The sequence below is a fragment of the Pithys albifrons genome, chromosome 11 (assembly GCF_047495875.1).
Source record: "Pithys albifrons albifrons isolate INPA30051 chromosome 11, PitAlb_v1, whole genome shotgun sequence".
Classification (NCBI taxonomy): Eukaryota; Metazoa; Chordata; class Aves; order Passeriformes; family Thamnophilidae; genus Pithys; species Pithys albifrons.
The window spans coordinates 11,301,333-11,325,820 of NC_092468.1; the positions used below are offsets into that span (position 1 = coordinate 11,301,333).

Consider the following 24,488-nt stretch of genomic DNA (forward strand, 5'->3'; position numbering starts at 1 on the left):
AGGATATTCAAACTGAACAACATGCTACAAAGAAGTCTTTTCTGTCTCCATTTGCGTATCACTTTTGTTCTGACCTTATTCTCACCTCATGTTTTCCACAAATAAGAATGGAAGGAGCCTTCCATGCTGATTCTTCTGCACTGCTGCAGATAAAAAGAGGTTTTAGAAGTACCATACAGCATTCCCTGTCCTGTTATCCCCGGGGGGGGGGCTGCAAACACACCAAGTTCTAAAGCCTTCCCAGGTAGTAAAATTGTCTCTGAAACAGAATGGCAAGGGCTTTATAATCACTTCTGCATTGAATCCTCATATTCCCTCTAGTATGTGAAATGGTGTTACTTCAGCAGCACGATAATCTGTATTGTGCATGTACTTTAAGAAATGGTAATTCTGCTACCATCAAAAGTTTCAGTGGTGTAATTTATTTTTCATATATTAAATTCTAAAATGCAGATTGGATGAATATGGGCTTTTTTACCTTCAAGGAGGCAATTGTTTCACTGCAGAGGAATAAAGATTGTGTGTATTGTAAAATACGATGAACTTATGTAACTGAGTAGGAAGTTTTTTCTTTTATTCACATAATAAAAGTTACTGTGCAGAGTTTTGCGGATATGTCTGAGCAGCAGTTGAAGATATTTTGCCTGTGTACAATCAGAAATAGGATTTAGCAATTCTGATTTCCCCCTCTAATAACATATTAGCCACAATAACATCCAAATGATAAATTTTATCTGGCTATATTTGACATTGAGATGTAGATTTTAAGCCTTTATTCAAACTTATTTGCTGTTGCTGTAGATGAGGTATCAACAGGGTAAAAGAAAGGTTTGGAAAATACAGAAATTACTGGTGCCTTAACAGATCATCTGGAATCTGAGCTTTAATTTGGAAATTAAAATGGTGAAAATGAATGCAACTTAGTGGGAGTTAAAAATACTTTATTCTGACTTTAAAATCTAGATTTCATCACTGAAACACCAGAGAGATCTAAAGTTAAATTTGATGTTAAGAGATGTAAACACTGTCATCAGATCTGATTTGTAACAGTAAAATTTAACTCTGTGTTCTTCAGACAGTTAGCTCAAGGCTTGCTTTTAATTTTTGTTCTCAACATGCCACTAGAAAAAATAAAGATCTGTGGAGTGTGGTTTTATATAAACATGTGTGTGTGTTTATAAATGTTCACCTCAGTAATATTCTCGTTTGTCAGTTTTATCAGTCATCATATCAGGAATTCACCTATAGATACAACAGTAAAAAATCCTCATTCTTCTCCATGAAATGGAAGGAAATAAACCAGATTGATATTAGTAAGAGTAGAATATGTGTGCTTTTAACCTTGCCTACAACAGCAAGTGAATCTTGATTGTGGCTTGGAGTGTGATCTTTACTAGTAAGTTGTGTGAAGGGAGAAATGTGATTATGACTTTCCTCTCCTCTAGACCCACCTGTGGCAGCAACAAAAAGAAAGTCAATATTTAAAGCTGGCACTGTGTTGAAGCACACAGGTAATGTTTTAGGAGAACTCTGGGAAAATTATTGATAGTCAGGGCCACTTACTCTCCATCATTTCATAGGTACCTAATTTGCTATTCATATTTATTTTTTGTCTCAGTTGCATGCTTTGTAATGCAGATTTTCTTTTTCTCTCTCTGAAAATGTGAGTTGAATATGTGCTTCTGGAGAGCTTTTTCCAGAGTTTTCAGACAGTGTTAAGTGCTGAGCTTTGAACTGTCCTATTAATTCTGATTTTAACAAAATGTTAAAATCACAGTTTAACTTCTAACAACGCTGCCACTGTTGACTGCCTGAGCAGTTGAATGGGTATTTCTACTCAATCACATAATTTAATGTCTGATAAATTATGTTTTTCTGACTAAATGAAAAACAAAACCAGAATGTTTATAGTTTTGCCATAGAGATGTCTTTAAGTGTGTGTTTATTTCTACAAACAATTTGCATGCAGGGGTTGGGGACATTTTTCTTTGTATGTAAAACCATTTCACACTTGTTCTAGGTGCATTATGGGGTGTTTATTGTCCTTTGGGGCATGTTCTAGGGCTGCTGGTACAGTCACCGTGGTCTGATCTTCTGCAATAACTTTGCTTTGGAACTGTAGTGATATTTTCACAACCTGACACCTGAATCTGAGTAAGGTATTTATCTCATGGCACTTGATAGTCATTTCTTCTGCCTTTTCTCTTTTGCTTCTTCCATAATTGTAGGTAATTTTCAGGTGATGGGAAATTTCACTTAGGAATGAATTTCATCAATTAAGACCTGGAGAAATTAAAGAATCCCAGGAGGATTTTTTGATGATTCATCTCTTCACAATGTGATGATAATAATAATTATAAACTTATGGTGGCATATAATGGAATAACCTAGCAATATTGATCTGTAATAACTTCCATGAAAGATGTGATTGCTTTGGCTAATACACTTTTTTCTATGAATTTATTAATATAAGTTAATGTATGAATATAGGAAAAACATAAAGATGTGACAGTAAACCTGAATATATGATAACATTGATGGTTTCATTATAAGACGATGTCAGAGATTTTAGCATCAAAAGTAGACCAGAAAACAGTATTTTCATGGCTAATAACTCATAATGCTCTGTTCCAGCACGTTTGTTTTTATGGCCATGTTGTGAGCCACCTGTATTCCCAATCTGATTTCACACAAGTAACCACAAATGCAGCAGGTAACTGGGACCGCACAAGTGCAACACAACTGCAGGGCCACAGTCACAAAGGGAAAGGCATCTTCTGTAGTCTTGGTTCTCAGTTATGGATTAACTTTAAGAGATGGTCATGTCACAAGATATGGTTGATCATGGTCATGGCTCACAGAGGAAATGGTGTCCTGAAAATACTAAGCTAAAGACACATTAATTCAGTACCTCCAAGGAATGGGAGGGGTGAGCTATGACAGCCTGGAGGTGAAGTTCATAACTGCATGTGCAGGTACTGGGCTGGGATCTGAGGCTTTTGGAGCTCAGGAGACCTGATAGCACACAAAAATCTTGGATTGGTGAGATTTTTTTTTTTAAGTGAACTGCTCTTGTATTCTGATTGTGTGTAGACACTGAAAGAAAATAGTTACAGATGTGACTTCATATTGATCTTATTTTCATTACAAACTTGAAAGGTGTCCTTTTCAAATGAAGTCCTGTTTTTCTCATAAACAGCTTTGGTAGGCATCATCTTACTGAATCATCATCTTGTTTGAGTAAGTTGTCCAGCAAGGTGGTGGAGTCACTGTCTCAGGAATTTTCAAGAGGTGTCTGGATGTGACTCTTGGAGAGTAGTTTAGGGGGGATTGTGGTGATTGGACCAGATGATCTTGAGGGTCTCTTCCAGCCTTGATTGTTCTGATATTCCATGGCTGTTTACACCTAGGTGGAGGAAGTCTGCTTTCCCAAGTATATGAATCTTGGGAAAATGATAAGGTGGTAAGGAAGAGGGTAAAACTACATATCTCTTTTCAAGAATAAATTAGAGTGTATCTTCATTTAGGGTCTTGGATAAGACCAACACATGCCCTGTGCTTTGCTTATTAAAATCTAACACTTCCTACAGCACAATCAAGAGATTTTTAGCACTGGTGATTTAATGTGGTCTGCACTTCTATGTTTAGGTTTGTGTTTCTGATTCCCTGTTAGAACTGTTGCAACCAATCGATTTCAAGTGATTTGATAGAAATAATAACCCTTCCATGGGCAGTTGGGTTGGGAGGCTGCAAGTGGCTGCTGGGAGTGATCCATGGATGGAAAGACTGCAAAGTGTGAGCTCCAGTGGCTGGGCATAGGCACAAACCAGGGAAAAAGATTCAATCAGCACTCACAGTCCATAACAAAACCAATCTTTAATTCCAGTTATTACTGCTTGTTTTGACTAGAAGGGAATGAATGTATCCTGAACCAAGAGAAAATGGATTGAGCCCTGAGCCTGTTGAATTTGGCTCAGGGTGTCTTTAAATATGCTGCATTTTGCCACAGATGTTCATAATTGCTCTGGTAGTTGAAGCGGAGTTGTACCACCTTTTAATTTGTGGCAAAATTGATCATCAATTTTTATAAACTTGAGCTTTCAGAGAAGTAGTCTTCTATACTTTTTTATTTACCTCTTTTTTTTAATTTACCTCATAAAAGCAGATTTGACACATGAATATATATTGGCGAGAAGGATTTCACTGTGGGTTTTTTATTGCTTATAGTGCAAGATTTTCCTGCAGCATTTGATATTGTGATGTCATGATAAAGCATCTGTTTTACATTACCTGAGTACAGCAATTTAAAGGATTAAATTAGTGTTAATATGCAGTTTTCTACTGTTATTCTGTGTTTTCAGTAGGTTACAAATAAGATCTGCCTGCTTTTTCCTGAGGAGTGTTACCAGTGGCTCAGATGTTTCCTATCCCATAGGAAGTATGGAAAGCCACAGTTGCAATTCTTTTCTAACATTTAGTCATTTCTCCCTTCTTCTAAAATTATTACAAAATTTGGGGGGTTTCCCTCTATTTTTTACAAAAAATTGTAATATCAGATAAAAGTGTTTTCAGAAAAGTGCTAATATAAATAGAAGTATTATAAGAATAAATTACTATGTTTGTGAGAAGTTGTATTGTTACGCTGACACTATTTCTGTCCACAGCTCTTGCTGTTCCACACAATCAGATGTTTTTACACCTCCTCACCTCCTGTTAAGAGGAGCTTTGCTGTTCCTAAGTATTAACAAATTATCTCTTTTTTTCTCTTAATTTTATATACATACAGGAATATATATATATATAAATATATACTTGAATAATATGCTAGTTATCTTCACTGATCTTTTTGCCAAATGAGGGTTAAAATAAAAAAACTCCTCATGAGAACCGTGGTTTGCTGCTGAATATTTGGTACATACCTCTGCCACCAAAATGTTTTCCTGTTAAGTATTGGTATTTCCTGTTGTTACCTCCTCGTTTTCATTCCCAAGATTTTATCTGTTTTCATCTGGTTGGGATTTTTATGTTTGTTTGGTTGTTGTTTGTTTTTTTTTTAAGGTGCTTAAACAATTCACATTACCATTTTAGTAAATCTGTGGTAACTCCCATACAGCTGGAAACATCCAGGTTTGTTTTGAAATGTTTTCTGTTCTTTTTAGACAGTGAAGTAACTTATCCTTAGTTTCTTTTCATCATCTCCATAAAGTCAAGAGAGCACAGCAAGGTTTTGTATGTGGCTTTGCAGTGATGGAAAATTAATTGATGATAGTGTCAAGCAAGAGAAGAGAAGTCTACTTTTATTTCTGGATTAGTGAAAAAATAATACAAGTCATCAAATTGTCTCCAGCCCTCACATGATGAAATTTTCATAGAAAATTTGAAGTTCAGTAGATTTTCACAGTTCATCATTAGCAGCAGATACATTAGTGCAAAATAAACACAGCTAAATATATTTTAAAACAGCCAAAACAGACCACATGATTATTTCTAGAAATAAATAGTTATAAAAAAAACCTGAAATATTCAGATTAAGCCTGCTTAATCTTCAACATGCAAGAGATCCACAGTGTAAACATTATTGTCATTCCCAGTATGTAAAGATTTGGATCATCCTTCCATATCAGCTTGAATTAATCAGCCCAACCATTTTTAGCTGGTGGTGTAGATCATTTTGTACTTGCATAAGGAATTTGAGGAAAATTACCAACTACGTAGAACTGAGATGTTTGGAAAGCAAAAAAGCAAAGGAGAACTGACAGCAAACTGCACTTGCAGCAGGGAAATGAAAACTTGCATCATATTGGGCCACCTACCCAAGGATGTGAGGGACATAAGGCAACAGTTCCTTCTACCCAGCTACCTTAGGAATACTGGGGGGAAAAAAAGACAAAAAATGGCCTAACATCCTAACAGTGAAATCATATAATTCTCAAAGCTCTTTCAAATGTAGTCATATAAACTTGAGTTTTGTAACTAATCCTACAAAATACTTTGGAAGAAAAACTGCTGCATCAAAATTGGCCGATGGTATAGTTTTATCTTCCATGATTCTGTTTCTTTCTTTTTGTCACTCTAATGTACATGAGAAGATAGATTCTAGTTAGTTAAAAACAAAAGGTCCCCCAAACACCAACCCTCCTCCCCCACTCTAGATGTATTAGAAAAAATTTCCTAATATAAAAAATAGTAATTCTGCTTTCAATTGTGGTTACATATGGAAAGGGGGGGGGGGGGGGAATCCTGTTCTAATCTGAATGACTGCATTCATTTTGTCAGATCTTAGGAAATTAAAATGTACCACTGATTGTTCATTAGAAGTGTAGCAAATCGAATTCCAGAATCGGTTTTATAATGAACTAGTAATTTTATTACAGCAATTTGATTAAATAGATAAGTGATCTGAAGACACAGCGTGAACCCAAAAGGCCAAGTTCCAAGCTGAACACAGAAGCAGAAATAATTGCCTGTATGACTGCAGGATGGGGAGTAGCCCACTAAGTTGGGGACCTACAGAAAGAGAATTTGGTTTTGTATTAAATTACAAAGGAATGAGTCTACAAATGTCCTGTCACTGTAGAAGGTAACTGTCTTCAATTTCATGTTGGTCATTTAACTGTACCTGCATAAGATAAGCAGAACTTCAGAAACTCTCGATATCAGAGCCATCATCATTCTCCCCAAAGCAGGACTGAAGTATTTTTTCAGTTGTTTCACTAAACTCCCCCTGAGTAATCAGCACAATCTTTATGTAAAAAAAATTATATGTGGAAAAGTGTATCTAAAAATGGATCTGAACATTCATATTAAGTGCTGTTTTCTCTAAAAAAACACTAAAAAAATAAGCTGACTTTTCTGTTGGGTTTTTGGGGTTATTGAGTTTTTTCCTAAGATGTATCTGAATGACTTGAGATTATTGGTAAGAAATTTCAGGCTTTTACAAGTCTGTTGCCACTTGGGTTTGGTTTCACTGTTTTCCCCAGTTCAGATTGCTGTAGTGTTTGGTGCCAAAATTCTGCAACATGTCCTCAGTCTGTGCCGAGGTAACTCTGACTTCCTGGAGCAGCTTCCTGTCCCATTGCTCCTGTACCTCATTTCCTTTCTGAAGCTTGAAGATATTGTCAGACTTTCTCAAGTTTCACACAGATTTGAAGCAGTAAAAATTAAAAAAAATAAGTTAGCTTTGCTGTGCAGCATGTTCATTTTGATTCATCTCATTGGTTTAACATAATCAATCTGTCTGCTTTACTTAAGACAATAAATAAAATAAAAGTAAGGATTGTCTCTTTGAGACAATAAATGAAAAGGTGTAGTAAAAGCTGGATCTTAGAAAGGCTCTTAGATTGTGTGCATCCTGAAAACTTTTGTTTTATGATAAACGCAATGATTCAGATAATTCCGTTGCAACCCATGGCTGGGTGCTATGCACCACTTCCAGGATTAAATACTGGAAATGTAAAACCTGTGCTTTGTTTTATGATTCCTATTATTGTAATGTCTAGGAACTTCAGCCAGACTGGGATCCCCTTATGTTACATTCATTAACAAACAAAAAGTCAGTGCCATTCCTTACATTTTACATCTTTGACAAAAGACAGGAGCACAAGGAAAGAGAATTTTTTTAATTTCTTTTTTGTAGACTTCACATCAAGAAACTGTAAGAGACACAGGAGAAGAAAGAGATGGCTTTATGCTTTCTTGGTAGGAAGCCCTTTCCAGCGATCAGCAAAGTATGGCAAACACTATGAACATGCTGAATTGAAACTTTAGGGAGTGGATAACAGAAGTTACTACTCTTGGCTGATGGAGCTAAGGGTGACCTCTTCATGCTGAATGAAGGGCAGTGAATTGGAAGGATACCCTGGAAGTTGCAGGAGAATGAGGGGCAACCTGTTGGTGCTAAAGAGAAAAGTCCTATTGGAAAGGCCTGTGAGAGGTCATTTGTTCCAGCTTCCTGGTCTGTGCAGGGTCAGGAAATTGGGATGGAAAGATAACATGTTCAGAGCTGTGATCTAGGAAGCTTATTTTTGTGGATCTGAATGCCTCCAAATTGTATTTTCTATCCCAGTCAAAGCCTGAGAAAAGGCTGCTGCAATAACTGCAGTAGGTTGGGGGAGAAAAGGATTTTAGCCTATGAAAAATAGGAAGAGAAATACTCTAAAGAGAAAAATAACTTCTTGTCCCCAAAGGTGCTGTAGGAGCCTAGAATGAAGTCTGTCAAGTTATGGGTTGAGCAGTTAATGAAAACCTAAGTAATGGTGAGACTTTACGAAGAAGTTAAAACCAGATTTAGTTGTCTTGAGTCTTCTGTAACAACTAGGTATGCTCTGAAAGACTTCAGAGAGACAGACTAGCCATGTAGTATGGAGAGTGGGACAAATGTCTGGTACAGAGCACTTCTCCAAACTGTGTCAGGGGGAAATTGCTTCCAGGGTTTGTATTTTGAGGGCATGTGGGCCAACATTTCAAGTTGTGTGTCAGACTGCGGGCAATTCCAGAGGACGTGGCCATGCTGCTGTTCCTCTGTGTGGCTGCAAAAGTGTTACAGATGCTTCAGCAAGAGTGAGTTCAGATGAGCACAAGAAACAGGAGACAGCACAAGGAAAGCACAGGAAAAAATGGCAAGGCAGGAAAATACAGCATGTCATTGACTTAGAGATGAAGGCCAGATGGGAGTAGATAAGCTTACAGAGTTCTGGGCTGAATTTCAGTTTGAAGATAAAACACTTGATATTGTGACTGGGAACCAACTGGTTAGAGAACAAGGGAATAAAAACAACTAAAGGAGAGGAAGAGAATGGATAGAAGAGAGGTCAGGAAATGATTTATTAGTATATCTGGAATTAATTTGCAGTGTGAGTGGAGCCATGCAGGGGGCAGTAAGCTTTTCACTAGTTTGACACAAAAGTTTGGATATTCTGGAATTTATGGAAATCCTAGAAGGAATTAAGTTGCATAATAAGAAAGATAAAACTTTGGCACAATGAAATAATCTTCTAGAAATAGTAAGCCATGCTCTCTCTCATTTCATCAGGGAATTTGCCCCAATAAAGCATGAGTTTTCATTCCCAGACTAATTTACGTGTAGGCTGGAATGCCGTTTTCTCTGTAATTAGAAAATACCATGTTCAGATTTCAGTTTCTGTCCCGGCACAAGTGCTGGGGGGGGGGGGGGGGGGGCGTTCCGGTCATTTGGGAGGAGCTGTGCGGAATTCCCGGCGCGGCGGGGCCGATCCGCCGCCAGAGGGGGCCCCGGGAGCGGCCCCGCTCGGTTATTTATACAGAGCACTGTTCGCAAATAGGCACGTGTGGTACCGAACACCAGGCTCCGCTATTTTTGACTTCGCAGGGCCCATTTCCCATGGGAAATGCTGAATGGGAAGGCAGAGAGCAAGCAGGAACTTAAGGAAAACTTGTCAAAGGTATGTATTTTCACTTCAGCACTTCTACAGCAATTTTGCCTCGACGATCCCTGCTCTCCCTTCGCTAAAACGCGCTGGGATGGGTGTGCCTGCACAAGAACCAGCAGGAGGACAGGGACAGGGACAGCTTTGTAGCAGGCAGCAAGTTAAGCAGTTTACGTGTCCAGCTTCATCAGCACTAACAAAAGTTATACCAGGACTTTTGCTTTTCTATTTCTGCTACCACTTACCAGCCACTTGCATCGAGTACAACTGCACTCAGGTCCCCCCAGTTGCACATGTAAAGTGGATTGATGAGGGTAAAAATCAATGTTGCTGTGCTCTTGTATAACTTACAATGGGTAGGTAATATATATTGACACAGAGTATCATCCTAATTTATTATTGAGATAGTTCTGTCATCTAACAGATTATATAATTTTTCTTCCACTTTATAATATTTCTACCTAATTCTGTTTATGGAGTCATTCTGAAAGAGAGAAGCATCTCCTGAGAAACAAGCTAAATCTTTACAGTACTTCCGAAAGTTTCCTAAAATGGCATTTCTGTTGTAAACCCTGAGGCTTCTCTTACCTTCTTGGAAACATTTTTGTATTGCTGACATGATTCCTACATGCTGACAAGTTTTTTGCATCAGCTTACACAGTGTGGTTGATTTCAGAGCAGCTGTACAAGTCACATATCAGGAGAGTATGTGGCATTACAGCTGCTTTTAGTGTGGCAGAGAGGCCTTTGATATCATACCAGAAGAAGCTTCTCAGATTTGTGCAGAAGAACATGAGATATCCTGCACAGGTGACACTGGGCAAAACTTCCACTGATGTGAGTTTTAACTAAAACTGCCTCTTTCAGGACACATGGGCAGCTTGAACTGCAGGTGACCTTGATGCAAGGCCTCTGTGCTGTGCACTAGAATTATCAGCAATGAGTAAGTCAAATTATGATTCTAAGTCTCTTCTTTCTCTTACAACTCCCTACGTGACAGTGAGCTATGAGAAACTTGTGGGGAACTTGTGTGACACAATCACACCTGAAATGAGGGAGCTGGCACAGGAAGGGCCCTGGGAACCATCCTTCACACACAGACATCAGCTGCAGCCACAGCTCTGAAGGAGGAGGCAGAAACAAGATGCTCAGAACAAAAAATTAGCTGAATAAAGGTGTATTTTTCACTGAAGAAATTGTTATAATGGTTACAAGGTGTAGGTTTGCTGTTTATCGGGTCAGATGTGAACTTTTCTAATAGGGAAAGCAGATTTTTTTAAGGAATGAAAGAAGAAAAACAAAATCTGTCTTACTAGGAGCAACATGTAAATAATATGATGTTTAATATGTTGAGCATCCTGAAATTGTGTTATAATCAGCATCATAGCAGTTACTACAAGTTAATAGCAATGTTAGAAGTTGTGGCTTCTTACCGGTGTGACTGTCTTGCTCCAACAATCAGCTTCAGTAATTAAGAGGCCAAATACTATTATCCTGAAACTACCAGTTGATTCATGCACCATTTGCAATTGACTACATTAAGGACCCAAGTATTAAAAACTGTGATTTCAATATTTGGATATAACAGTGCACTATTTGAAGAATGTAATGACTTTATAATCTCCTAATGTGTCAAGTATGAAACTTGAATTTTATAAATTCATTAAAAACTATGAATACAGGGTTTGTATTATTCTGTTTCTTTATAAAGCAGTGTCTTAATACTTAAAAGCTACTTGCTAGTTTAGATTAAGAATATTTTGGTTTACAACTGCATACCAATGTTCTGGAAGCATTTGGTGATCATTGATCTTAGAAAAAACATTTACATATTATACTTTATTCTTTGTGATTTTTTAGGATAATGACATACAAATTTTATTATGTGGATAAACACTGTATTAACTTAATAAATTAACAAAAAGTGTATTTGGGGTAATGTAAGTTTATTCCCACCATATGGCCCAGTAAGGACCTCTATAGAAAGATATATTGCAGATATCACAAGTGAACAGCATATTATTTATTACTGTAATATGCAAATAAAGTTGCTTTTGACAAAAGACAAAGTGAGGATCTAAGTATAAAGGGTACATTTTTCATAAAGAAAAAAGCAAAATGGGGGAAATAATCACTTCAATATATATTTCACAGATAAAAGATAGCTCAGTTGAAATAAGCTATTAGCAGCATTTACAACAAGAAGACATTAAACCTGTAACAAAGATCTATTGTGAAAGTTTATGTGAACATTTTCTCCAACAAAAAAGCTGATTTTAAGAAGTTACTGTGTGTTCACACCTTGTTGTCCTTCCGTGCCACCTCAGTTGTTTTATGTGAATTATAAAGGCCATATGTAACTACTGTATGATTGAACCGATCTAAATCTTAAAGTAGTTCAGGGGTTTCTTAAGGTTTTATTGTTTAACTTGGCTCATTTCAGTGATCTATTTTAAAGTATGTCCCTGCCAACAGTTGTGTAAGTGCAACACTAAGAAGCTGGTGAATTGCAATACAGAACAAACAGGCATAGTGGTTCAGGATTCTTCTTAGCCAACCTTGCAGCTACAGAGAGGATCAGTATATTGATAGTGTTGCTTACTGAACTGTGTCCTAATAGCTCTTCAATATGATAGTATAACAGTATCAATCAGAGTTTTAAGGAATTCTAGCAGCACATATCAGTGTTAAACCAAGAACCTGACTTGTCATGCAAAAAACTGTCATAAGGCTAAGAGGATAAAAACACACAGTGTTGTTTATTTGATAGGAAAAATAACATCAGATTCACCTCTCAAAGCTGAAAAAATTATGTCCTGTCCCACCATACAACACCTTCTGCATTGGTTACTGGGTGCTTAATGTTAAGAATATTCTAAATGTTCTTTAGCTCTTCCATGCTCTGCAGCATCCAATTTTCTAGTGAATAAACTTCTCAAATGTGACCAGTCTTAGTCAGTTCATGGTGTACCTTATAAGCAGCAACACAACTGCTCATATTGTAACAGGTTTTGTTATTGAATTAATTGTAACAAAATTTAGTGTGCTGTAGTAGAGTTCTTTCCCATGAAGGGAGTCAATAGCAATGTTATGAAGTTCTACAGTACCTCTAATTAGGTAAAGGGGCCACAGACTCCAGACTGTTTCTGGAAGCATTTTCCAGTCACAATAATATTTTCCATATGTTTCCTGTTTCTGCATTTATGATTTTTTTTCTTCAGGTGCATTAAGTGTCACAGCATTTCTAAAGCAGCCTATATACTGAGGATGGCTACTTTATTATGCAGATGATACTGTAAAAAAAATAAAATTAAAAATCCTAGAAGTAGAATCCCAGAATATTCTGTGCTCAAAGGGACACACAAGGATCATCAAGTCCAACCAGGTCACTTCAGAAAAATGTAGGAACTTTTCTTCAGTTTTGTATCAGAGAAACAGTGATTTTAATACATTGAATTAGTGAAATTATACTAGCATTTCAACAGTACTTGGCTAGCCAGATAAGAAATAAATCATTTTCTTATACTCTGTAACTGATCTTTTATCAGACTGAATACATAGTAGGAAGGACTTAAAAGTCATTCCTGTCCTGACCAAATTCTCTCGTAGGACTAGTGTAAATCAAGAGTAACTGCATTGCAGTCAGTGGATTTTCACCAGTGGTTAGGGGTGAAAAGCTGAAAGAGAAGCAAGTGTAAAGGCATTGTCCTGATATTAAAAGAGTAGCAGTGTGCTTTTAATCACTGTATTTGGTAATTCTAAAGCAAAATAACTCATTTTAAAAGCATGTTTCTAATAATTTATTAGCATTATGGAGCACATTTCCTTTTCAGTTAAGTACAGTTCAATGTGATTGGTTCCATAAGAAAAACATCTTCGTACTGTCACACAATAGAAACATGAAAACAAAAAAAGTTCTGTAAAAAAACATCTGGAATTTGTTCTATACTTGTGCTTCTTCTGTAGAGTTTTGTCTTGGTTGTTTCTTTTGAATACAAGGTTGTATAAGCAAAAATATTATTCCCACCATGTACAGCAAGCCAGCTATGTAAAAAGAAAAATCGTATTTTTGTGTGATGTCATAGATCCAACCTGGAAAATAAGGACAAAACATGTTTGTTACAAAGCTTGACAGCAAGGTATATTGCATGGGAAAATACAAAAAATACTTCACATTTCTCTTATGACATTTCAGTCCATAGATGTTTTGAGGAAAAAAACATTTTTCAAACAAGTTGTCACAGGTCTGACTTAAAAACAGACATTTAGTAATCCCAAACCAATCAGTTCTCCCACCCTAATCCTGCCTTTGTGAAATGCCAACACTGCCCAGTTCAGATGCTGGGCCCTGTGCAAGCAAACACATTCCCAATAGCTCCCTCAGAGACTCGCATACCAATAAAAGACTTTTCAAGAGATCCTATCTCAGGACTGCAGTGACTCGCATTCCAACCTCAATTCTTTTGCAAAAACACATGAAGGTTATTTCAGGAAGGTCTGAGAACCAAAATTAGCAAAATTCTCTCATGTCACGCCGGTCACATTGCGATGTAACCACAAGATCTCCCACTTGCATCCCATTTGCTCCATAACCAGTGGCCAAATACAGAGCCAGTTCAGCACAGACTGAGGTGCTGAGAGCACACGTGGCACAGGGAAACACTGCTGCTTTTCAAAGGGCACTGAGCTTTCCTCTGACTCGGGCTGGCTCACTCAGTGCAGAGAAGGTGTGAGTGTGCTCTCTTTTCTGGGCTGCTTGTGCTGCCAAGGGCTTCCCTTCAGCCCACAGCCATCCCTGGCTGACCATGGCCACAACTCTTGAGGCTTCTTTCTGCTTTCTTCTGAGCAACATCCCTGTAAGAGAGTGCTGTAGTCTGGTATGGTATTGGCAATCAGTACCCATATCTCTTCTGCACTTCCCCATCACTTTCCATGAGAAAATTCATAATGAATGTCTGTTTAAACCTAAGTAACTCTAGGGATAACATACATACACTTCTGCTTTCTGCTGTGGATGGCAGCAAAGCACTGCAGTCCCCAAAGTAGGTATTTCTGGCTGAAGGAAGGCAAAGCAAAGTTAAACACATCCACAGGCAGCTTAGACTGGTGACACCCAAACACACACCACAGTCCTTGGGGGTAATACTGTGGTACAAACAGCTGCTTGCCCTGGGAACTAATCATCATTTTCTCATGTGGGTGGAGGAATGAGTATATATAGTGCATATACTACACAAAACACATAAAAATAGGTTCACCCTTCTCATACTATTTTAAGGAAACACACCATTGAAAGCTCAGATTGTAACAGATTTGGGGTTATTTCTAAGAACTGTATTTGCAAGATGTGAATAGTGAGCTGGTACCCAGCAGAAGGGATCTGTAAATTTGGACAATGTAAAGCTGGATGTTACAGTCCATTCTGGAGCAGCTGGGATTTTGTTAACTACACATGCTCATAACATAGGAACGTTTAGTAACAGAAAGAGTTACACGGTTATTATACAAACATCTGTTGTTGAGCAATTTGAACTTTTTACCTGCAAAGGGTGGTCCAAACAATGCAGATATTCCATTGGCACAAATGATGATGCCATAGGCATTTGCAAGGTGTTTAGTTCCAACTAAATCTTCAGTCACAACAGGCATTAGAGAAAAATAGCCACTAGAAAATCCTATTAGAGCACAAACCACAGCCAGGCCAACATATGTTTGCATTAGTGGCAAAGTAAGAATGCAGGTGACCAGGGTAAAGTTAGCCATGAGGAAGACATTCCATGTGCTGATGCATGGGAGATCAGAGATGATACCAAGGATCACTTTACCAAAAATATGAACAATGGCTATAATGGATGTCAAAGGAAATACATTGTCCTGACTAGATAAGTTGTACTGCTTGACTATTTCTGGAAGATGAATAAAGGGAATGACAAAGCTGCTATAGGCAAACAAAGCCCAAATTATAAAGGCCACAAATACTCTATTGGTAAACAGTGATGCAGCTCCAAAGTAGCTGGAGTACCACAGTGCAAAGCCCTTCCTGACTGTAAGTGTCAGCTGGCTCACGCTCTTGAGGATGCGCAGTCCATGCAAACTCCTTCCACTTCTGGAGTTACCTCCAGCTTCTGTGCGCTGAACACTCTCCAGCACTTCTTCATTTGCTGCCTCTTCTTTTTTCTCTGGTTCTTCACCAAGGACTCCATTAGATTTTATAGTCTCTGTAGAATGGGACAGAGCTTTTGCCCGATTATCTGCACTATCACTTCTCACAACAGATTTGTCCCGAAGGTCTTTGGCAGAGAGTGGTCTCATAAGCGCCCCACAGACACAGAGGTTCAGGGAGATGGCACCCTGGATGAACATGGCATTCCTCCACCCGAATTCAATGCAGAGGTACTTCAGTAAGGCAGTCATTAAGAAAGCTCCAAATCCTGTTCCTGTGGTACTGAGCCCTTGTGCAAGTGCTCTTCTCTTGTGAAAATACTGCCCTACCATGACCACTGCAGGCAGATAAACCATGCCACTTCCAATGCCTATGAAAATAAATAAAGAAACCCCTAAATATATCTGAATTTTTGCCAACAACATAAAAAGCAATGAAAAACAGATCAGCTTTATTCCTAACATTTATATAAGCATAGTGGTAAAACCAATAATAAATATTCAATTCTGATGTTAGCTTTCATTTCTGCCTTGTAGTATTTTCCAAAATTTCAATACTCATTCCAGTGAGAATACAAGACTGATATTTAACTGCTGCAAAAAATTAAACACATGAAAGATAAAACCTTTACCTCAGGTTCAGCATGACACTGCTGGAAAGCCACAAACATCCCACAGCCAATCAGGGACAGTTAATATGGGGACAAAACCCTGTCTGTGATCATTGTACTTTGTCCAGAAATGTACAACATTACTGAGGTCTATGGTGTGGTGGCATAAAGAGCCATCACAGTGACCCTGGCTAGTTTCAGTATTTCTCCGTCCACAAAGCTAGATAAAAATTATATAGACGTTCTGTAGCTTTCTATAAATTCAGTGAAAGAACAGCTAAGAGAATGTGGGGCCCTGAAGCTACTATTGGTATTGCAAACAATTCCCTTTTTTCATAACTTTCTATCTGTCACATACAACGCAGACACTGTGCTCATTTGCAAACACAACTGGACATGTTATCTCTGGAGTCTAATATTTCAAAGCCCCTTAATTGCTCAGTGTCGCTCAGATGATAATTGAAGCCCCAATTTTTTTCTTTTTACTTGTGTAACTTCCACATTTTTGTTTTGTAGCTATTAACAGTATCTCTTTCCAGAAATGAACAGTAAATAAAATGAAGTAGTGCTTTAAGCACTGAGCTCTTCTACATAACAGAGAGTAACTAAATCTTTTCACAAGACACATATTGCTAGAAAGTGAGTGTTCAGGCACTGAAGATCTGTTGGTTTTGAAGAAAAATGCCTAAACACACATGCCTTTTCAAATTTTGATTGGGCTTTTACACCTGTCAAAAGGTTTTCTAGACATCAAATTCCAATTCAAGTGGCAAAATATTACTTGGGTAATTTTGATTGTAAAAAAAATGTAGCTATATTAGTTGCTGTAAGTGGATGCTGATACAATCTGAATGTCCTTTATTAGAAATTAGGAATGAAATCCAGCCCTGTGCATGATCCTAACTGAGGCTGGGATGGAGTTAATTTTCTCCCTAGCAGCTTACAGAGTGCCATGTTTTGTATCTGTGGCCCAGACACTGATAATATGGGCAGGTTTGAGCTGTTGCTCACACAGCACCAAGGCCTGTGCTTTCCTCACACCACCCCGACAGTGGCTGGGCTGAGGGAGCCCAGGAAGCTGGGAGGGGATGCTGTGGGACAGGGGACCCCACCCGAGGGAATATCCCACACCACAGGATGTTGTACTCAGCAATAAAACCGGGGGAAAGGAAGAGCATTGGGAGCTGTGGCATTTGTCCTCCCAGGTAACAGCTACACATGGCCAGCCCTGCTTTACTGGGCATGGTTAAACACCTGCCTGACTACAGGATGTAGTGAATGAACTCCTTATTTTTGTTTTGCCTGTGCACGCAGCTTTTGCTTTACCTACTGAACTGTTTTATCTCATGTTTACCTTCCTGACTCTCTCCCCAATCCCACTGTGCAAGAGCAAGTGAGGTGCTGTATGAAGCTTATCTGCCTACCAGCTGTAACCCACTTCACCTTTTAAAATGACTTTTGAAGCAGTACATAGTTATCAGAATCCAGAACTTTATTAATGTGGAGCAACTCCTGGAGAAAACATTTGCTGTTTCTTCCTGTGACAGACAGGAGTTAGCTAAATAATTCAATAGATAAATAATTCAACAGTGTTTTAGTATCTTTATATTTCATTTGTTAGAGTTTGGGTTACATTAATTCTTCTAATAAAAAATGTCCTCTCATATATTCACTTGAGTGAAACTGATAAAAGCCCAATCCACTGAGTAAATAATTAAGCTTTCTAAAAAGATAGCAGGCTGTAAAGAGTGTGAGATAAGAGCTGGAATAACTTTACAGTCCAACTACCTTCTTTACTCACTCAGAAAACCTTCAGAGAAACAAAAAAAAAAAAGAAAAGAAAAATGACAGAACTTTCCAACAATAGTGCAGCTCTCACCAGCTGTCACTCCAAACGTAAGGAAGAGGTAGTGCACATTTGAGGCATAGGCACTCAGTATCCAGCCCAGGGCATTCAGGATCCCTCCAATTATAGCTGTCATGCGGCACCCACACATGCTGATGAATAAACCAATAAAAGGACCTGTTAAAGAACATGAAAAAAAATCTTTATGCTCTAGTAGTTTCTCACATTAGGTTTATTGATGTTTTAAATAAAATGTAAAACATCAGGCAACTCGTGCAATTCAGTTTATTTTCTATATTGCTGCTTAAAATCATGAAAAGAAAAATAGGACCAACTGATCAAATACTTAGCAAATATCTGCAAGACCTAAAATGAAAGTTGCCCCCTGAAGAAGAGACAGTTTGAATGGAGGAATAAGCTGAAACTGCTGTTCCCATTGCTGATGCTGTGTAAGTGCAGGCCTTTTTCACAGATAACTAGAAAGTAAACATTTTGTTTTCAGTGGAGTATTTGAGGCAGATCTAAACACAGCTTTTTCAGTCTTCACTTAGGGAGCCACAGGTTTGTTTATCCATATAGAGGCAACCATATCCTCCAGATACAAGTTTGAGTTGATCCAAACACATCTTAAAAAATAAGTTTCAATTCAGCTGCTAAACTGAAATATACAGTCTGAATTCAACATTTTCTCCTCCTAGACAGAGTGCAGGGAGCACCACAAGCTTCACAGATCTTCTGTTTCCTTAATTCCAGTGAGACACTGAAGTCACAGGCTGTCCTGCTCATGCTGCCTCCTGGACTAACTGACTTCCCCATCATCCTCTCTGTTGTTCACTTTCTGCATCTAAATTGTAAAATTTGTCCAAGTGACTTAAAAAACACAACTCAGGACAACTTGGGCAGCTCTGCAAATAAAATGGGAAACTGTAAGAAAATACTTTAGGGATGAATGATAAATATATTCTAAAAATCTGTGTAGTTTTGAAATAAATGATGCTGGAACATACCTACGATAAGGGTAATGCCCATGCTGAGGGAGCTCACCCATGCTGTCAAGCCACGACTTTGATTAAACTCTTCAAGCCATTCCATGTTGAGTATTCCAAGGGCCATTTGGGAACCCATGATAAGTATGTGCACAAGGAAAGATGAAAATACAATCATCCAAGCCCATCCTCCATCAATGTTTGGATTGGGCTTAATTGGCTGACTTCCAACTTTTGAGTCATCTCCAAAATCATATCCAATATCCTCTCGACTAGCATACATTTTCTCCACAGTATGCTGAAACAAATGCAGTAAATACCTAAAAAACACATACAAAAAGATCAGACTTTGTAGTTTAGTTACAGTGAATACCACAAATCACTATCATGTTTCACCAATGTGATTTAGTGCAGCTGTAAAATGAATATTGTGATTTCATTGCTCAAATGTAAAATGGTTAGAAAATTGTCCAATTAATTTATTTCTTTGTGTACGTTACTATCATGGCTGTCCATGCAGGAGTATTCACAGGCTGACAGTAGGCTGCATTTTTTCCACTACTATAGATTCTACTTACTTTTAGGTGGCTGAGAGCACTCGCTCTTCCTGGGTTGACTGTGGTCTCCAAAAGGTCTGGTCTCTCTCTGCGTATTTCTTCACTGTATCCCCTTCTGCTGTCCCAGTTAAGACTACGTGCCTTTGTGTTAAAGTTCATAAAGCTTGGAGTAAGGAAATGAAATTCTGAAGAGGCAGGTAGATGAAGTTACCCCATCCTTTCAGAGGAAATCAGTTTTTAGATGTATTTCTTCCTTAGCAGTGGAAGAACAAAAATGAAGACAGCATAAGATAAAGGATTAGGGTTCTTGATTATCAAAATGCTTTGCTTACATAAATCACAACAAGGAGATTGTTACTACCTCTCTGGCAAGTTTTGTATTAGAGTCAATGTGACAAACAGTTTGCTATTATGCTTTCAGTTTCCATAGTATTAATCCTTATAATTCTACTAAAAACAAAGAATTCTTCCAAATTAATGTCTATCAGACTCAAACTGAGTGGCTGAGTTACATGCATAGGTGTATACAGGATCAGGCCATACTTATTTTGATTACTTCAATTTATGCTCTTGTTACTCTAAACAAAGTTTGCAACACAATGTGAAAATAATTTCAACACCATTTTAATTATTAACATGCAAGGTGCAGAACCCAGTCTTCCCTCCATCTGATTTCTGCTGCAACAGATTGAAGTATTACCCGACTGTGGAGCACCACACAGGTTTCTATGGAGACCAGAAATGTAATGATACAATTTACCAGAGATGGTAATTTTTTGTCTTTCCTTCTCCAGAGAAAGAAAAAGAAACATCAGCTTCACAACAGTTGAAACAGAGAAGAAAGTTATCAAATGTCGTTTTAAAAGCTCCTTACGTATTCTGTGAGCCCTCAGAGGGTGTGGCTCTGGGCTCACTCCTCGCTGCTGCAAACAGGCAACGAACAGACTAACTCAGGTTCTGGACCAACTGAAAATGTGTCTTTAATACATGAGTACATTTTGCTTCTCAAGTTACCATCTTCCCAAACTATTTTGCTTTTTTCCTTATATGAACATAGAGGGGGCCCTGATGGATTCCACACTAATACACAAGTGAAGTCAGAGCTGCTTGGTCAAAGCTGTGTCTTTCCCAGACACCAGTGAACACCTGTTGATCTGTGCAATGTCTCCAGCCTGGCTGCTGGGTAAGTTACCTTTGTAATCAAGTGCTACCCAGCCCTTCCTGGCACTACAGGTAATAATGTGTAACTTGGGCAGCTTGGACACAGATTCCTCCAACAGCACATTGATTTGCCTCATATATGAGCTGGAGCTAAAATATCTTTGAATCCTGGCATCAAATTTTTTATAGATGGATACTCTTCAGTGACTAAGTTCTCACTAGCCCTAACCTGGCCACGGAAGCTATTGGTGACACAGCAAGGAAGAACAGGAATTTGTGCACATTTAACACTGCACAGGCAGATAAACTGGGATCGATCAATCCACACGTGGTTGCCACTGGAAATGGATACTGAAATTCCTTGCAGGCTTTTTCTTTCCAAACTGAGAAACAGAGAGAATGGGGATGGTGCTTAGAGGTGTCTCTAGAGGTTCTGGCGGGTGTTTGAGGCAGGAAGGGTGGCAGGTGAGCAAGTCAGAGCCATGTGGTGGTGCAGACTGGTTTTTTGTAAGAGGACAGCCTGGGATAGCCTTAGTTACAATTATACCTCATCCTTCTTATACAAAGGGTAGGTGTTAAAGATGATATCTCAACTTTTTCATAAGAATATACTTGGAGCCAGATCCCCTGCTCCTGTAGTTTATCGGACTAGTTATGGAGGATTCCGCCCACTCAGAGGAGAGACAAAGACTAACTGCATAAAGGTGATAAACACAGTGAATAATCCTGCTAATGGCAAATCATGAGAAAGAGCAGAATAAACGAAAATCACAAGCTGTTACACATGCTCTGTATAAGAGTTACGAAAATGTATGATGGATATTATAGTACATCTTAGATAATGGAATACAAAATTAAGTAACTGAAGATTCAGAATCAGGATTAAATGTGTCTGGCCTCACCTTTCTCTTTTGACTGGTTTTGTGCATACCTGAATCCTGATTGGACACAAAAATTTTCTTCTTTGGACAGGAAATAGGCACATCTTTTACATATTTTAAATTATTGGAAGCAAAAATAATTGACATTGAGCTGCAAAGATATGACACCCATCTTTGCAGTCTTGCTGACAACAGCGGGCTTAGATTGAGTAGATGCAAGTTAAAGTCATGCTTGCATCAACCTCCACAAATCTTTAGAAAACGCATATATTTTCCCTTTGAACTGGATTCTTGCTTATCATCCTGGCTCCCCTCCCCATGACTGACTCTGCCCCATGTCCTACTGTGCCCAGAAGAAAGGCACTTACCTTCTTCCCACACCACAGCACTGCCAAGAACAGTCTCATGCAGAACAGTCTCCAGAAAGGCAGAGGAACCCAAGGGACTCTTAGCCATTATGAAATCCTAGAGAGCCAGGCCAGTTTCCCCAATAAGCAAAGCAGTGAAGACCCACTCACAGCTAACAGTGTTTGAATACAGGCCCTCACAGGGGATTGCATTAAAGGCAGGAGAATCTGGATCCTTGTTTGGTCAGCTGGAGAAGAATGAGATTTTTTTTTTCAGAAAAGCTTTTTAGATTTTCTGCACGCAAAGTAGGCAGAGCTCTTAGAAAAATGGCCCAAATGTTAGTGCCTGCAAAGATGCTGAGCCTTTTTAAAAATCTGACTCATAAGCTATTTTAGGGACAAATGCAGGTACTGTAATAAGACCAAAGTTATCTGCAAAACACTCAAGTTCCCTGTACTATCAGTGGAGCTATGGCTGTGTAGCTTATAGTTGGACTAGATCATCGAAAAAAACCTGATCTTGATATAAAAAGTCCATATGATAAATAATTTACATATACTTGGGCAGCACGTCCCAGCACTTGACTGCCTCAGTGTTAAAAGCTGTAGAATAAAATCATACTTTAAAGTCACTTCCAATGGATAACTCATAAACGCATTATAAATAGTAATGAGTTTTGCTTTGCAATATTCCCAGTAGACATGCCACACGTAATTATTTGTCTGCTGAAGCCATACAGGAAAAAAGATTATTAGAAACATCGTTTATTTTGATTGTTTTATGTTTTGACAGTCTGACCTCACCTCGCCAACATGCCGAGCACTTCAGCTGTCACTGACTTCACTGGAGATGTGGACAGTGGCCACTTCTGCCAGTCAGTGTCACAGTGGAAACAGTGCGCGTCCAGCAAGGAACACAAAACCAGGGAAATTAAATGCTTAAAAGACTAAGCTAATTGCCAGGGTCACAAGTTCGCGTGAAGTCGGCGACAGTTCCATTTCCAGAAGGGAGGAGCTGCCCTGCTGCTCCCCTAGCGCTGTTTCCCAAGCCCCGCTCAGCCCGCTCCGGGCGCCCCTCGCTGTGTTCTGCCCCTCGGTGCGTTCTGCTCCTCGGTGTGTCCCGCCCCTCGGTGTGTCCCGCGCGTGGTGCCACGTCCCCGGGGGCTGCGGGAAGCGGCTCAGACAGTAACACATTTTTCTCCTCTCGCTGCCAAGGGCATGGGCAGCTTTCATCAGGGCTGCACCTCTGCTTTGCACAGGGTTACAGAGCAGTCCGAAGGCAGCAGATGTACTTTTCCCCGCAATATAACACATCTGGCAGCCCCAGAGCCCTCCCCAGCCCTCCAGCGAGGTTCCCCATGAGCAGCAGCGGGGCGGGGGCGCGGGGGCTGCGGCGGGGGCGGCGTTCGGGAGGGCGGCGCGGCGGCGGCACCGCCCGCCCGAGCACAAAGAATGACCGCGAGTTACCTCGCTGCGGCTGCGGCAGCTGCCCGCCCCGGCCCCGGGGCCGGGGGTGTCCGTGCGGCGGGGCCGGGGTGTTCGTGCGGCGGGGCCGGGGTGTCCGTGCGGCGGGGCCGGGGTTTCAGTGCCGCGGTCCCGGGGGTGTCCGTGCCGCGGGGCTGGGGGTCTCCGCCGCAGCCCCGCGCGGTCCCCGCCGCCCCCTGCGCTGCACCGCGCCGGGACAGCCCAGCCCAGCTGAGCCGAGCGCGCCCAGCCGCAGGCGGCGCGGCCGCTCCGCGGTCCCTACCGGTGCCGTGCGGAGGCTCCCGGCTTCCCCCGAGGTACTCACCGCGCCGGGCTCCGCCAGCACCGCCGTCCCTGCCGCCCCGCTGCCTGTCCAGCCCCGCAGCTGCCGCGGTGCCCACCTGCGCCCGGCTCCGCTCAGCCCCGCGCCGGCCCGGCCTCGCCCCGTTCTTCGCCCCGGGGCTTATTTTCCATTGGAGTGCGGCATCGGTCTGGGGCCCCCTGCCCCCCGGCCGGCTCGTCTTCTGCACCGCCTTGTCTCCATTCCCTGCAATTTCAAATCTCCACGCTCTTTCATTCCTGCGATACCGGCTAATTCTGGTTTGGTGGAGCAGATTTGCAATCCTCTCACATGCACACTCTTGTGGCTGAATGAAGTTTATTGCTGCACAGGTTATCGCCGGAAATTTACATCCCAGAGAGTTAGAGGATATAGTCCAATAAAAGCAGCCAGTATCAGGATTTTAACGGCCGTTGAATTATGTTTATGTCTTGCTTGAATTTATGTAGCCAAACCACCCTAAGAATGAAGCTTGAAAGTTTCATTGCATGGTACCTTATTTGAGGAATAAACTTTCAAAAATATTCCTCCCTTACGAGAAGAGCTGCAGAAATACATTACTTTTTCAGACCAGTATCCACACCTTGGCTCTATCTTTCTGAATAAAATGACTAATGGGATACATTCTCCACTCTTTGCTTTGGCTGTTTGCAGTGAATACACCAAGGCTAAAGTGATTGTACCCCATTGCACAAAACTTTGACTTGCCAGAGAATCTTGATGTCCTAG

General features: G+C 40.0%; 2 protein-coding genes across 6 annotated transcripts; one reads left to right on the top strand and one right to left on the bottom strand.

The window, feature by feature from the left end:
• Positions 1-801: 801 nt before the first annotated feature.
• Positions 802-10,577, top strand: FBXO36 (F-box protein 36). The gene is given in 5 exon segments (XM_071566865.1): positions 802-828; positions 2,229-2,338; positions 4,365-4,438; positions 6,981-7,153; positions 10,371-10,577. Coding segments are annotated over 5 exon segments (591 nt in total).
• An 828-nt stretch (positions 10,578-11,405) lies between these two features.
• On the bottom strand, positions 11,406-24,052 carry SLC16A14 (solute carrier family 16 member 14). Of its 5 annotated transcripts, none has more exons than XM_071566697.1 (6): positions 23,821-24,052; positions 19,588-19,815; positions 19,031-19,329; positions 18,057-18,200; positions 14,945-15,937; positions 11,406-13,496 (listed from the first exon to the last, which is right to left on the bottom strand). In XM_071566697.1, the coding sequence occupies exons 3-6, from the start codon at positions 19,290-19,292 to the stop codon at positions 13,348-13,350; spliced, it is 1,548 nt and encodes a 515-aa protein (XP_071422798.1). In that variant the 5' UTR covers positions 19,293-19,329; positions 19,588-19,815; positions 23,821-24,052; the 3' UTR covers positions 11,406-13,347. The 5 variants fall into 5 exon arrangements, with proteins under 5 accessions (XP_071422798.1, XP_071422797.1, XP_071422796.1 ...); XM_071566696.1 differs by having other exon boundaries at positions 19,588-19,819; XM_071566695.1 differs by having other exon boundaries at positions 23,745-24,052.
• Between the last annotated feature and the right edge of the window lie 436 nt (positions 24,053-24,488).

Coding starts and splice junctions, on each gene's coding strand:
- SLC16A14 (XM_071566697.1), bottom strand. CDS start 19,292: ATGTATGCTAGTCGAGAGGATATTGGATATGATTTTGGAGATGACTCA. Junction 18,201..19,030: donor GGGCATTACCCTTATCGTAG/GTATGTTCCAGC, acceptor GTTCTTTAACAG/GTCCTTTTATTGGTTTATTC. Junction 13,497..14,944: donor GTTTGGACCACCCTTTGCAG/GTAAAAAGTTCA, acceptor CTTATTTTCCAG/GTTGGATCTATGACATCACA.